Genomic DNA, 15,507 nt, shown 5'->3' with positions numbered 1-15,507 from the left:
CCCACTTTCCCCCTCTTCTCTCTTCCACTCCTTTAAATTTCTTTGAGACAGCATAGAGCAGCAGTAAAGAGAAGGCTCTGGAGCCACACAGCCTGTGTTCAGATTCTAGCTCTGATGCTTATTAGCTGTGTTACTTTGGGCACAAAATTTATCTTCTTTATGCTTCTGTTTCCCTTTCTGTAAGTGAGGATAAAAATAGAACAAAAGAGCATCATTATGAAAATAAAGTGCTTAGAACGATACCTGGCACAAAATAAGCACTCAGTATGTGTTAGCAATTACTATCAATTTAATTTTTATATTTAAATATAGATTATACATTTATGTGGCCCAAAATTCAAAAGGAACAAAAGTGTCTTATTAGTGAAAGTCTTTCCCATTCTTGTCCTCCAGGATCTGTGTTACCACTTCTTTGTATATCCTTAAAGCATTATTCTGTGCACATGCAAGCAATCACATATATTTTGTACTGCACCCTTCTTTCCCATAAATGATACTAACTAGGCATACTGTGGTGTTCTTTCCTTTTTTCTTTCTCTTTTTTTTTCTCTTGCCATTTGTTTCCCTTTTGGCATTTCTTAATATTGAGATAGAACTCACCATTTTGAAAGATACTCCATTCAGTGGCTCTTAGTATATCACAAAGTTATGCAACCATCACCACTATCTGATTCCAGAATGTTTTTATCACCCTAAAAGGGAACTCTGTGCCATTAGCATTCACTACCCAGTGCCTCTTCCCCCAACCCCTAGGAATCCTCTTCCTGTCTCAGCGGATTTGCCTTTTCTGGACATTTTGTATAAATGAAATCGTAATATACAGCCTTTTGCATCAGACTTCTTCCACTTAGCATGATCCTTCCAAGGCTCATCCATGTGGTAGAGTTTGTTTTTATGATCGGAGAGCATTCCAGTGTATGGATGTGCCATGCTTCGCCTCCCATTCACCAGCTTATGGATGCCTGTGTTGTTTCCACTTTTCAGCTATTGCGAATAACACTACTATAAGCATTTGTGTGCAAGTTTTTGTGTGAACATACATTTTCATTTCTCTTGGGTACATGCCTGGGAATAGAATTGTTGGGTTATGCAGAAACTCTTGTGTTTAACTTCTTAAGGAACTGTCAAACTGTTTTCCAAAACTACAGTACCATTTTACATTCCCCCCAGCAATGTGTGAAGGCTCCAGATCCCCAACACTTGTATTCTAGTGGGTATGAAGTGGTACCTATTGTGGTGTTGATTTGCATTTCCTTTAGGACTAATCAAGTTAAGCACTTCTTTAAAAGTTTATTTATTTTGAGAGAGAGAGAGAAAGAGTGGGGGAGCGGTAAAGAAGGAGGGAGAAACAGAATTCCAAGCAGGCTCCGCACTGTCAGCATGGAGCCCTACACAGGGCTTGAACTCACAAACCTGTGAGATCATGACCTGAGCTGAAATCAAGTGTCAGATGGTCAACCAACTGAGCCGCCCAGGCCCTCCTTGTTGAGCATTTTTACAAGCTTACTGGCCACTTGTTGTCTTCTTGGGAAAATGTCTTTTGGAATCTTCTGCCCATTTTTTATTGGATTATATGCTTTTTTTTATTGTTGAGCTCAAAGAGTTTTTAAAAATACATTATCTTACTAGGCCCTTATCAGATTTGATTTACACATATTTTATTTTCTCTCTGTGAATTGTCTCTTCACTTTCATGACACTATCATTTTGCAGCACAAAAGCGTTAAGTTTTGATGAAGTCCAATTTATATGGGGTTTTTTTGTTTGTTTTTGGTTGCTCATGCTCTAAGTGTTCTATCATAGAAATCACAAAGGTTTATTCCTGTTTTTTCCTAAGAGTTTTATATAGTTTTAGCTCTTTTTAGTCTTTGATTCATTTTGACTTTTTTTTTTTTTTTTTTTTTTGCATAGAGGGTGAAGAAAGTTTCCAAATCATTCTTTGCATGTGGTATCTACTGTCTCAACACTATTTGTTAAGAAGACTACTCTTTCCCCATTTAAATGGTACTCTTGTTGATGTATGGTTTTGTTAGATGTATGGGTCTGCTTCTGAACTCTTGGTTCTGTCCCATTGTTCTCTGTGCACACCATCTTGATTATTGTAGCTTTGTAGTAAGTTTTAAAATCAGGAAGTATGAGTCCTCCAACTTTAATATTCTTTAAGGCTGTTTTAGCTGTTCAGGGTCCCTTCCATTTCCATATGACTTTGAGGATCAGCTCGTCGATTTCTACAAAAAGGACAGCTGTAATTTTGATAGGGATTGAGTTGAATCTGTAAATAAATTGGAGAATTGCTATCTTAACAATATTGAATTTTCTGATCCATGAAGATGTCATATCTTTTCCATATAATTAGGTCTTTTTAAATTTTTTTCAATAATGTCTTATAGTTTACCATGTATAGGTCTTTACTCTTTTGTTAAACGTATGCCTAAGTATTTTATTCTTGGTTCTATTCTAATGGAATTGATTTCTTAATTTCATTTTTGAAATGTTCACTGCTAATGCATAGAAATAAAACTGATTTTTATGTATTGATTTTGTATTGAACTCATTTAGATCTCTGGGCTTTTTATGGATTCCTTAGGATTTTGCATATATAAGATCATGTCATCTGCAAATAGAAATCATTTTACTTCTTCGTTTCCAATAATTCTCCCTTTTCTTTTTATTTTATTTTTTTCTTGCCTAATTACACTTGCTGGAACCTATAGTACAGTATTAAGTGAAAGGGGCAAGAGTGGACATCTTTGTCTTCTTCTCAATCCTAGTGGCAAAGGTTTCCGTTTTTTACCTTTAAGTATGATGTTAGCTGTGAGGTTTTTTTGTAGATGCCCTTTTGCCCTTTATCAGATTGAAGAAATTCCCTGCTCTTCCTAGTTTGTTGAGCATTTGTTATCATGATAGGGTACTGGATTTTGTCAAATGCTTTTTCTGTCATCTGTTAAAAGGATCATGTGGTTTTGGTCCTTTTTTTCCCATTAATGTGATATATCACTGATTTCCATGTGTGGAGCCAATCTTGCATTCCTGAGGTAAATCCCATCCTGTCTCAGTATATAATCCTTTCTTTGTTGCTGGGTCCTATTCACTACTAGTCTTTTGTTGAGGATTTTTGCATCTATATGTTTGTAAGAGATGTTGGCCAGTAGCTCTCTTATGATCACTTTGACTTTTGGATCAAGGTAAAATTGGTGGCCTCACAGAATGAGTTAAGAAGTGTTCCTTCTATTTTTGGGGAGGGTTTGTGAAGGATTGGTTTTAAAACTCATTCAATGTTTAGTAGAATTCGCCAGTGAAACCACTGGGCCTGGGCTTCTCTTCGTGGGAAGCTTTTTGACTAGGAATTAAACCTCTTTAATTGTTATAGATGTATTGAGATTTAATCTTGAGTCATTTTCAGTGGTTTGTGTCTTTTCTAGGAATTTGTCCATTTCGTCTAGGTTATCTATTTTGATGATATATAATTGTCCACAATTTTCCTTTTATAATCCTTCTAAGCTCATAAAGTCAGTAATTCTCCCTCCACTTTCATTCCTTATTTAGTAATTTAACGCTTCTCTTTGTTTGGATTTTTGTTTGTTTGTTTGTTTTTTTGGCTAGGAAAGTAAACGTAGCTAAGGTTTATTAATTTTTATCTTTTCAGAGAAACAACACCTGATTGTGTTGATTTTTTTTCTTTTCCTGTTCTCCATTTCATTCATTTCTGTTCTATATTATTTCCATCCTTCTGCTAACTTTGGGCTTAATTTGCTCTTCAGTTTCTAGTTTCTTCAGGTAGAAAGTTGGGTTGTTTATTTGAGATCTTTTTTCTTTTTTAAAATAGGTGTTTACAGCCATAAATTTCCCTCTAAGAACTGATTTGCTGACTCCCCTAAGTTTTGCTATATCATGTTTTTGTATTTATTCATCTCAAAGAAATTATAATTTCTCATGCTTTCTTTGTTGACCCACTTGTCATTTAGAAGTGTGTTGTTTAATCTCCACATATTTGTGAGTTTCCAAAATTTACTTCTGTTATTTATTTCTAATTTCTTTCCATTGTAGTCAGAAAGCATACTTTGAATGATTTCAACCTTTTTAAATGTTTCAAGAACTTATTTATAACTAGATATATGGTCTATACTGGAGAATGTTGCATATATACTTGGAAGAATTTGTATTGTATTTTGCTGTATTTGGGTGAAGTGTTCTACAGATGTCTATTAGGTCTAGTTGGTTTTTATAGTGTTGTTCATGTCCGCTATTTCCACCTACCTACCTTGTTCTATCCATTGTTGAAAGTGGGATACTGAAGTCTACAACTCTTATTATTTAATTGTTTATTTCTCCCTTTAGTTCTGTCAGTTTTGCTTTATGTCTTTTGAAATGCTATTGTTAGGTACATATATACTTATAAGTATCATATCTTCTTAATGGACTGATTTTTTTTATCATTATAAAATGTCCTTTTATCTGATATAAAATTTATATCATTAATATAGCCACTCCACCTTTCTTTAGCTAGTTTGCATGGTACATGTGTTTCCATCCTTTTGTAGTAAACCTACTCATATTTTTGAATCTAAAGTTTGTCTTTTATAGGAAGCATATAGTTGGATCATGTGTCTTTTAATACATTCTGTCAATATCTGGCTTTTAATTGGAATGTTTACTTACATTCAATGTAACTAACTACTGATAAGATAGGATTTATGTCTGCCATCTTGTTTTCTACCTGTCTTATATCTTGTTGCCCCTCTCTTCCTCTACTGTCTTCTGTTATATTAAATACACAATTTTAATTTCATTTTAATTCCCTTGTTATTTCTTTTACTATGTTTTTGAGTTGTTTCCTTGCTCTAAGGATTACAATTAGCCTTTTAATTTAAAACAATCTAGTTTATATGTATACCAACTTAGTTTCAACAATATACAAAAACTTTGCTCCTATATAGCCCCATTCCTTCCCCACTCTTTCATATTATAAGTGTTGAAAAAGTTACATCTTAATAAATGGTGCGCCTATCAATACTTACAGATGTGTAAGTAAGTTGGGTTTTAAATCAGATGAGAGGTGGGAAAAGCCAATTTTCCTAAGTAAAGACTCCTTGGGTTGATGCAGCCATTGGTTTCCAGAGTTCTAAAAAGGTTGATTGTAACTATTTTTTGCCAGTTTTCATGTTGCTTTTATGGAAGAGAGAATTTTCTGAATTCTTAAACCATTTTGTTTTAATTCATTTCAATGTATTTTTAAATTGCATTTCCCTTTGATGAAGTTAAACATCTTTACTGTTTATATTTCCTTTTTTTGTGAGCTATATTTATATATCCTATGACCATAACCTATTGATTTATAGGGGTTAGAGAAATGAGCTCTCGGCCTTTGGCCTTTATACGAGTTGCAGAATTTTTCTTCATTTTGTGTTTTGTCTTTGTTTATTATGCTTTTGTCATGAAGAAAGAGATACCAGTCTTTCCTTAATCTATTTTAATGTGTCAGTTTTAATGTATCTATGAATTCCTTTATGGCTTCTGACTTTTGTGTAATAAACAGCATTTTCTTCTCTAATATTATTTTAAATAATCCCCAGTGGCCTTTCAAATATTTTTTTAACTATCAACTTCATCAAAACATAATTTGCATACAAGAAAGTGCACCTATTTTAATGTTGGGTTTTGACAAATATATACACCCATATGAGCACTACTACAGTCATAACAGAGAACATTTCAATCACCCCAAGAAGTTATTTCAGGCTTTCTCTATATTCATTCCTCCCACCCTAACCACCACCAGCAGTACAGAATACTCTCATTATTTTTTTTAAATTGTCTTTATAGCTGTGATTATTTCCCCCTTGTCATTTCTTATTTCATCCTTCTTTGTGAGTAAGTTAGCTAATACTGTTTCTTATATTTCATTTCAAAGAATAAGCTCTTTTATTTATGTATTAGTTACATAATTTTTCTCCTTTAAAATGAACTAGCAATTTGAGTCAGATGCTTAATTCTTATTGTTGAGGGTGTGACTTTTCCTCTGAGAACTCTGTTAGCTACATTCCAAAGGTTCTGATATGAAGCAATGGGCTGGTCATGTCACCTGCATTTTCTTTTGTTTTCATGTGTTTTTATGATAAAATATAGAAGATCCATCTTTTCATCTCAGAAGTTACTTTTTAACGGAGACTTGGGTCGGTATTCATAGACTTCTACCATAAGCAATGATGGAATTCATATATTTCCCCTTCCTCTGCCTATCTTCTCTACCAGTCAATGGATCTTAGTATTTTCCTTTGTGTTGTTAAATATACATTTACTTCTGTCAGGCTCGAAAAAGTTCAGACTATATCCAGACCAGGTTTTTCCCAGAAGGGTTCTTTTAGACTTTATCCTGCCCTTCCCCTGAATTATCTCCACCCCTCACCACCCCTCCTCCCCAGCAGGCAAGTCCCCTGGCATCTTATCCAGGGAAAGTGAGGGCTTAGTTGATTGGTGGGCAGCTGCTGCCTCCATAGGGACATAAATAAATTTAGGTCCTGTCACAGGCTGAGACTGTATTAGGGGAAGCTCTGAATATCCTGCCAGAGCTTGCTGAAAATAGCATCACTAGACTTCCTCAGCTGGAACGCAGGATACAGGCCCCACCTGTCCCCTCACCTCAGGTACCTAGACCAAATCTAGGGCCCCTCCAATGGTGACAACCTCTTTATGCCTAGCTCTCTGTGATTATAAGAAGAATAGGTCCCCGAGCACCTCATCCTCTCCACCTGTCTCTCATCTCACTATGGGCAAAGACTTTCAAATTGAACAGTTTCAGAAGAAATCCTGGCAGAGACCTTAAAGGCCCTTCCACCCCCAGCCCAGACTAGCTTTCATGTACACTTAGCAACGGCCACACCTTTACCACTCATTCCCCTTCTTCCCACACCATGCCTTCTCTCCACCGGGCTCTTCCCAGGCCCTAGATGTCAGGCCAAAGGCAACAGTGCTACCACATGTCCACCCAGTTGAGAGAAAGCCAGCTCTGATACAACCTGTCTGCAGAGGCCTTTTATCTCCTGCTTCTTGAACAGCCTTTGTGCTGCCAAGGAATAGACGGGATTTATTTCAGTTTCTGATCTTACTCCTATTTCTTTTCAGCTCCATCTCTCCCATCCCATCTGTCCTGAGTCTTATCATTTTCCCCTTCCTCCCATCTTATGTTGTCCCGTCTTAAGATGTCACTTGTTCACAAGGTGCAGAGCAGAAGGCAGGAGAGATTTCTAGACTCAAACTAATGTATCTGTACTCTCGGGTATCTTGAGAAAAGCAGGATATACATTTGAAGACACCTTCTTGGTGCCCCCTTGAATCAGACCGCAGCCCGGAATTCTGACCAGGAATGAAGCCATGCCCTCACTGGCAGGACAGGCAGGAAATCAGAGCACAAACTCCGGACCAGAATCTTTATAGAGTTCCCAGGCTACGTGAATAGTCAAACTCAGGCCCTCTCCTTCCCCGAAAACCATCAAGAGCTCATGTATTATCATTCAGAGTTTATTTAGCTCAGTGGTATAAGGGCAGAGGAACCAGCATGGGGGGTTCCCAGGACACCTCAATCACATGTAAGTATCACTTTTTAGATGAGAAGGGTCAAGATGTTAGATTAGATCCTAAATTCCCAGCTGTTCTGATATCCTAAGGATCTATGGTGTAGGCAGGCTGACTAGATGCGTAGAACTCTGAAGATGGTCTCTGTGAATAAAGAATATGGTGAACAGCTTAGTTGGGTGGCGTTTGGCTAGTCGGTGGGTCCTGGGCTGGCTCACAGGTGGCCCCTCCACCCTTGTCCCTTCCAGGGAAGATGACTGTGGCATATGTCACAGGCTTGGAGTACAGCAAGACCTTAGGAGGCAGAGGGGGCGATGAGGACTGGACTGGGGGTGGGGATTCCCCTGATGGAGGATCAAAAGGTAGGCTGCTATAGGTGGTGCTGTCAAAGGAAGGTGGCGAGTCGAGTCTAGCATACGGTATGTCCGATGGCAAATCAACTCCCAGGCCAGAGTCACTGATGTGGTGGACCACTAAGGAGGAGGCCTGTAAGAAAAGCAGACAAATGAGGCAGAGAGAATGCCTCCTTCTGCCCCAGTTTCCTCTGGGGGGAAGCCCAGGACCACACTGGCTCTGTCTCTCAAATCCTGAGTACGTCAGTGAGGAAGAAGGCTTCACTCGGAAGATTTTCAAGCCCCAAGTTTCTCCCCAAATCTGGGAGGGTGAAATACCAAGGTAGGAAGGTGGAAGACCACCGGTGCCAAGTTCATAGCATTCAGGAAGAGGGTTTGGACTCTGACCGGGTCCCCGTCTTTTACTACCCCCTCATCCTGGGACCTCTCAGTGAGCTGCGCAGATGGAAGATCCAGGGAATTTGGCTGGGGGCCTGCAGAGGCCTCTTACCATGCCTGAAACTCCGCTGCTCTGAGATTGGCCACAGACACCAAGCCTGTTCCCTGGGAGGACAGAGGACAGCAGCACAGTCTGCTTCCTGTATTGGCTCAGCGCCCATCCCTCATCCCCCTCAGAAGTCTCTTTCCTAGTCAGACTCTCNACTCTCTGCCCATCTCCTGAAACCCTTCCCCACCTCCTCCCAGCACCTGTCTCTATCCCACTGCCCCACCCTGTCCAATTCCTGTCTGTCCCCAGGCCGGCTCTCACTGAGTCTCCTTCCTCCCATCCGCCCCTCAGCTGGGGACTTCTAGGGCCTCGGGCGCCTCCCTAAAGCCCAGATGAGCCCTTCTATAGGGGAAGCAGCCCTAGACTCCCGGCATTGTCTACAAGACTGGCCGGTCCAGGACCAGCGGGGGCAGTGCTGGGGTGTGCAGGGAGACTGCTGCCTACCTCTCCTTTTGGCCATCACAGCGAACAGCACGGCTGCCACCAGCAGCAGGCCCAGCAGGAGCACAGCGCCCCAGATCAACAGGATGCTGAAGGACACAGAGGGATAGGAGAGCTCAGGCCTGAACCTGGCAGGAAGCTGCTCACCAGGAACCCAGGGCGGTGGCAGGAAGGTGCAATTCCCGGTGAGCCATGGTTGGGAGAAGAGGATTTGGGGGATGGAAGGGGGAGGGCAGCTCAGGCAAGGCAGAAGAGAAACACATTTTCAGGTTATTCTGGCCGGAGACCCATGGGCATAAAGGGGTCACTGTTGAACTGGGGTGGACAGGGAGGTCTGCCTGACCTCCTGCCTGATGGGAAGTTCCCCAGAGGTGGAAGGAACCGTGAGGTTTCCCTTTGAGTTAGCCTGGGGCTCTGAATAAGCCTTCACCACCCTTTCCAACCACCAGCCTTTTCCTGGACCCTGAATACAGCTCTTATCAGTACCTCTTCTCATCCTGGCTGGGTTCCAAAGGGCTGGCACTGCCCGCAGTGTCTAAGGAGGGGCCATCAGCCAGACTCCCAACCTTATAGGTATCCTCCTCCTCTTCTGGGCTAGGAGCTGAGTCAGAAGGAAATATTCATGAGCACATACCCAGTGTGGATAGGGTCGGGGACCTGTTGAGGTCTGAGGGACTGGGGGAGTGGGGCCGAGGAAGGGCAGTTCCCAAGCAAGAAACACAGATGGGGGCTTGGCATATTCCTTAGGGGCCCTCATTCTGGAGATCAAGGGTAGACTCTTTTTGTCTTTACCCACTGGTGACCCAGCCCTCTTTCCCTTCCACCACCAGCTCCCAACCATTGCCCTTGCATTCCTTCCTCACCTGTTCCCCCACACTCCCTGGCCTCTCACGCTGCTCAGCCTATGTGGATCCACACACTGGATAATCTGCGCCCACCTCTCCACCCCACCCCAGAATAGGCTCTCTACTCCCGTCCCGAAGTGACAACCTTGTTCACTCATCCACTGGTCTCTAAAGGGGCCTCAGCACAACCCGCTAGACTTCTCTATCTACCTGCAACCGTGTAACCCCCTGCTGGGGGGGGAGCATCCCAAGCTCTCCCCTCAGGATCTGAGGAATTCCAGGGTCACCCCTAATGTGACACAGTACCAAGGGACCCTTGCTGAGAGCCTTGCTCAGACCCCCAGACCCAGTTTTGTGACAAGGCTTCTATTGTCCCTACTCCACTGTGCTCAACTTCTGGCTGTTGGACTCGGGGCTGGTTTCTCTGGGCCAGACGATCTCTCTTGGGAACCCAGCCAGTCCTTCTAGACCCTCAGGAGGTGTGGTCTTCCTTCTTCTCAGAGGCTCGCCATCCCCACATCCCACCCCAAGCCAAACCAGATCCTGCTGTGTCTTCACAGCATCTTCCTATATGTGCCCTTTAAGCCACCCACATCCTCCCTGAAAGCAATGCTTCACCAGCCAGGCCCAAGCATCCACCCTCTACAGCATCGGGTCCCCAGCACCTGCCTTTCTCCCCAGTGCATCTTGTCATATGGCCTTGAATTTCCAGACCTTACAGTGCCAAGGAAGGAGGAGAACAGGGAATGACTAGGGCCAACAGGAAATTTACAATGTAAAATAATAATCATGGACCAGAGATGAAAGGGATTCTAAGGACATCGTAGTCTGTCCTCATAATTGACAAATGGGGAAAAAAACCAAGGGCAGGAAAAATGCCTTTCTTCATTTCCTTATTCTGGGCTTGGGTACAAATTACTTGAGGAAGGAAGACCTAAAGACGAAAAAGACATCATCACCCCTAAGCGAAAGGTGAAAACAGGCTCTGTTTCAGCAGGAAGCTGGCCGTTTTCCCTACAGGACATTGTTTTTGTTTGTGTGTTTGTGTTTGTGTTGTTTTACAACATCCAATTTCTCTGGAAGATTTTTTCTCCTACCTTAAAATTTTCTTTTAATAAATGCTTAGACATTAGAAAGTTGGCCGGGAGAGAAAACCACAGCCTACCAAAATAAAGTCCTTTCTCTGCAGAGGATAGGGTTGGCAACCCAGGGGGAACCAGGAGTGACTTTTCTCATTGTTAAAACTAAAGGAGTTGAAGTAATCCAGGCACTAAACACGCCTGCTTGTAGGTGAGGCGCATCCTAGATGCTCAGTGAAGATGTAAAATTCAATAAAATCCGAATTCGGTCATTGTAAGCCATCAAACCCATTATAATGGGAGTAATAAACTGGAAGGTGTAAAAACCAAATTCCAGTTGACAAATGCCCAAATTAAAACGTTGTTTAAAACATTTCTAAGGAAAGGGGTGTCTGGGTGTCTCAGTCAGCCAAGCATCAGACTTAAGCTCAGGTCATGATCTCATAGTTTTTGTGAGTTAGAGCCCCAGGTCTGGCTCTGTCCTGACAGCTCAGAGCCTGGAACCTGCTTCGGATGCTGGGTCTCCCTCTCTCTGTCTCTGCCCCTCCCCCGCTTGTGTTCTGTCTCTGTCTCTCAAAAATAAATAAATGTAAAAAATAATATAAAAATGTTTCTAAGGAAAAAAATAAAGCATCAAGTATGTGGAAAATGCGGGATGAGGAGGTCAAGGCCATGGGTGCGGAAGGACAGACGTGCCTTCCAGCGGGGAAACCCCGCTAGTGCAGGAGGGGGAAGGGACCTGCTGTCCCGGCTCGGTTATCTCTGACTGCTCACCCAGCTTCGCTTCCGCTCCCCGGGGTGCTGTCCCAGTCCGCACCCCCCTACCCCGCGAAGGGTCCCCATCCCCCCCCCCAAGGGCCCGAGAGCAGCAGGTGGGGGTGGGGAGGAGCAACGGCCAGCCTAGGATGACTCACCTGGAGGGACGACATCCAGGGCCACCCTGTGCAACGTCTGGGTCCCCGCCGCCCCCTCCACCACGCAGCCGTACTCGCCCGTGTCCTCCTCCCGCAGGGTGATCATCTCCACCTGGAGCAGGCCGCCCCCCAGGTCCGTGAGGAACATGCGGCCGCCCGCCGGGGCTCCGCGATCCACCGCCGAGGACACCAAGGGCTGGCAGCCATCCGGCAGGAACCGGCACCACACCTTGCGAGCCTTGACGTCCTGGAGCCGGTAGTGGCACTGCACCAGAATGGAGCCCCCAACGGGGGCCTGCAGCACCTCCGGGAAGCTGCCGGTGGCTGCCTGGGCTGCGGAAGGAAGGGAGGTGGGAATGCGAGCCCGGGGACCTTTCCAGCCCACCCACTTGGCCCAGGGGCACGGGGAACTAGACGTCCAGCTTCAGGGCCCTACCTATGTCACTGGTGCTACCACCACGCCAGTTACTCCTGGGCACCGATCGGACTTCACGGGGCCCAGAGCGCAGCCCCTTCTCACCTTACCTGCCAGTCCCACCAGCAGCAGCGGCAGCGGGTTGGGGCCCATGGTGGGTCAGGGAGATGTCAGCTCTGGGGCTTGCCTGGCCACTGACACAGCATTCCCCAGGGAGCAGGAAACATCTGCCTTGGACAGTCACGTGGGGCTCTCAGCTGCCCTGCGGTGGGGGGCGGACCCTGGGGGCCCCTCCAAGGGTAAGGATAAGGCGCTCTTCCAGAGCCGGGTTGCTTCCGGGCTGGGGAGCTGCCCCCAAGGGGAGACAGGGGTGGGGCAGGCAGAGTGAGAAGAAGCCCCAAGGACAGGCAGGTACCTGGGCTCCTCCGGCAGGAGGATGGTGGAAACTGGAAGGCAGTGGAGGCCCAGGGAAGATGACCCTGGGGTCTTCCAGAAATAGAATCCGAGGATACAGAGCTGTGAAGGAGGAAGGTGAAGCACCCTTCGCGTTCTCAATTCTGCAAGGAGTGCACTGGCCCGAGCCCTCAGGGGACTGTCCCGTCCTGTCCTGCCGCAGGACCTCACGCCAGGATGCCCCACCCTGGCGACACCCAGACGGCCTTCATTTACTGTGCCCTCCAGTCCCTGCTGGTGTGGAGCCACGTTCTCCCGCTCCGGGAGCTGCATCGACCCTTTGATAATTATGCTCCCTTTTCTTCTTTCCCCATGTTTTCTGGAACCCCTTCATTAGGTGGGTATTGAGCCTCGTGTATTCATCCCCTTGTCATAACTTTTCTCCCTCATTTCCCATCTTTTTGTCCATTTTGATCTGATTCCCAGAAGATAGACTCGTCTTTTTCTTTCGTCCCTTTGAAATTTTTATTCCTTAGCATTTTCACTTTACAAGATTTCTGATTCTCTGAACATTTTTTTACAGCGTATTATTTTTGTTTCACGAATGCACTATCCTCTCTGTGGGGAGGCCATTCTCTGCGGATATTTTCACGTTTCTGCGTGGCCTGGGCACTGATCAAGGTTTGTTCGAGGGTTATCGAATAGCAAACATGCCTTGGAAGCTAGAGAGAGAGTGTGTATCAGCTCCCGAGGGATTTGCTTACACCCCCTACCCCCTTCCCTAGAGAAGATCTGTTTACCTTCCAGAGTAAAGGTCTCTCTCCCTCTCTCTATCTCTCTCTCTCTCTTCCTCCCTCTCCCTCTCCCCACCCCCAGAAAGGAAGATGGGCTGATATGCCCATAAGGGCTGATAAGTCTCATAATTTGGGGTTCCTTTCCCATGACACAAACCCACCGCCAGCACAGGAAACATCTGGCCCCCATTCCGTGTCCCCCTGTGCAGAACTGGGGTTTACCCCGCACAGAATGTGGACGATACCACACCTGACCTGGGACTCCAGAGGGGGCACCAGTGCTCTGAGAGACAAGGGCAGGTAAGGTGAGGATGGCTGGAAGGGGCAGCCTGCCCCTGACCTAGACATCACACCTGGAAAGGGGCTAAAGAAACGGCTACCCTCCCTCCCTCCTCACCCCTCCCTTCTCTCCTCCTTCCCACTCTCTACCCCCTCCTTCCTTCAGGAACAAGGGAGTTGCCAATGGGACCTGGGAACACGAGCCTGAGACAGCCGGATAGTGCGTTAAGCTGGAAGTGGTGAGAGGGTGACCAGTTGTCCCGTCTGCCCAGGGCTACAGGTTTTCCTGAGGGACACAGGGCTTTTGGTGACACACTGGCAAAGTCTGGGGCAAACCAGACGGCTGGGTCTGCCTCGTGGGTGATGTGGAAACACTTATATCTGTCCTGCCAATATGTATCAGGCTTTCTTTGGTTTCCTTGCGAGAAAGTCCTTATACTAACAGGCCACTGAAGTGTTATGAAGAGAGGCCTGTCCTCAATATCTGAGTGCCTAAAACGGATACAGTCCACTGCTGGGTACAAAGGAGAGAGATGACCAGGCAGGATCCTGGCCTCAGGGAGGTGTCAGATGGTGGACATTAGAGAAGAGGAAGGAAGCCAGTGTTTATTTGGGACTATTCTGCACCAGACATTGGCCCTGAGACTTTCACTAATGGTTTGGGTTTTTATTAAACTTTTTTTAATGTTTATTTATATTTGAAGGAGAGAGAATGTGTGTGAGTGGGAGAGGGACAGAGAGAGAGAGAGAGGGAGACACAGAATCAGAAGCAGGCTCCAGGCTCTGAGCTGTCAGTACAGAGTTGAACGTGGGGCTCAAACTTATAAACCTTGAGATCATGACCTGAGCTAAAGTTGGGTGCTTAACTAACTGAGCCACCCAGGCGCCCCAATGGTATTTCTTTCAACCTCACAAAGCCTCAGCAAAGCCGGGTTGCTTGCTTGTTTGTTTGTTTCTGTTGTTTATTTGTTTTCTAAGAGAGAGTGTAAGTGGGGGGAGGGAGAGAGAGAGAGAGAGAGAGAGAGAGAGAGAGAGAGAGAGAGAATCTTAAGCAGGCTCCATGCCCAGCACAGAACCCAATGCGGGCCTTGATGTCCATGAGATCATGACCTCAGCCGAAATCAAGAGTCAGACGCTTAACTGACTGAGCTACCCAGGTGCCCCTGTTTTGTTTTTTTTATAGGTGAGGACCCTGAAGTTCAGAAGGGTTAAGGAACTTGCTTAAGGTTTCTTAGTAGGAGGCAAAGCTGAAATTTGAAACTAAACTACCTGACCCCCCTCCTTCAGTCCAGTATGCACCCAAGAGAGTCCAAGGCAGGGGGTCCCAGCGGTGGTCTGAGCCCCCAGAGGGACATCTCCAATGTGGCAGAGGAAGAAAGAAAGAGAAAAAGCCAAGCTCCCAAGAGCAGGTGAAGCTGCAGACGTGCTCTCATGCCAGGCACGGGGGAGCTGTGCGCCTTGGCTGCTAGACAGTGACTCGGGTCTTCAGGAAGGAGACCAGTGTCTGGGACACAATGAGGAAGCGTTACATGCGGCTGAGTCCAAGGGCCGGGGTCACACAGCCGGGCCCAGCATCCCAGGAGCTGGGGGCAGGGTGGGTACAGCAGCTGCCTCCCCCGGGAGGGAGCCAGGCAGGGCTGGGCAGGGCCGGGCAGGGCTGGCTCCGGGGAGTGATGTGTGCACCTGAGGCTGGACAGGAGGGCTGCATCGGGGGATCCTTCCCAACGATCTGAAAGCCCATGGCCGGGGGCAAAACTCCCCCTTGTGACTTTGGCCACAGAGGGTCCCAGGTTTCCACCTCACAGAGGCTTGGGACAGAGAGCCCGAGGATGGGCTCCTCCCCCCACAGCCCTCCCTGGGTAAGTCTGCGTCCCCATTCCCCTCACTCGGTCCACAGTGGTGTGTGTGCTGGGGGAAAAATGAGTCCATCTGGCCT

The 15,507-nt window shown here is 45.7% G+C and overlaps 2 protein-coding genes across 6 annotated transcripts in view; one reads left to right on the top strand and one right to left on the bottom strand.

Annotated features, from left to right (window-relative positions):
* Positions 1–1,955, top strand: part of LOC144232217 (adenylate cyclase type 10-like) — a 50,305-nt gene extending 48,350 nt beyond the window's left edge. The window contains exon 33 of the mRNA XM_077764991.1: positions 1,911–1,955. The gene's annotated coding sequence lies outside the window, so the exon portion shown is untranslated. The remainder of the gene's footprint in view (positions 1–1,910) is intronic.
* A 5,544-nt stretch (positions 1,956–7,499) lies between these two features.
* On the bottom strand, positions 7,500–12,292 carry TREML1 (triggering receptor expressed on myeloid cells like 1). Of its 5 annotated transcripts, none has more exons than XM_077764800.1 (7): positions 12,216–12,292; positions 11,691–12,023; positions 9,339–9,453; positions 8,856–8,941; positions 8,415–8,467; positions 7,866–8,057; positions 7,500–7,715 (listed from the first exon to the last, which is right to left on the bottom strand). In XM_077764800.1, the coding sequence occupies exons 1-7, from the start codon at positions 12,256–12,258 to the stop codon at positions 7,659–7,661; spliced, it is 879 nt and encodes a 292-aa protein (XP_077620926.1). In that variant the 5' UTR covers positions 12,259–12,292; the 3' UTR covers positions 7,500–7,658. The 5 variants fall into 5 exon arrangements, with proteins under 5 accessions (XP_077620926.1, XP_077620927.1, XP_077620925.1 ...); XM_077764801.1 differs by having other exon boundaries at positions 7,990–8,057; XM_077764799.1 differs by having other exon boundaries at positions 7,500–8,057.
* Positions 12,293–15,507: the final 3,215 nt, after the last annotated feature.

Source organism: Crocuta crocuta, unplaced genomic scaffold, assembly GCF_008692635.1.
Source record: "Crocuta crocuta isolate KB4526 unplaced genomic scaffold, BGI_CrCroc_1.0 scaffold44, whole genome shotgun sequence".
Lineage (NCBI taxonomy): Eukaryota > Metazoa > Chordata > Mammalia > Carnivora > Hyaenidae > Crocuta > Crocuta crocuta.
Note: the sequence above shows the minus strand (reverse complement) of the source record. Positions and strands in the feature narration are given on the sequence as shown.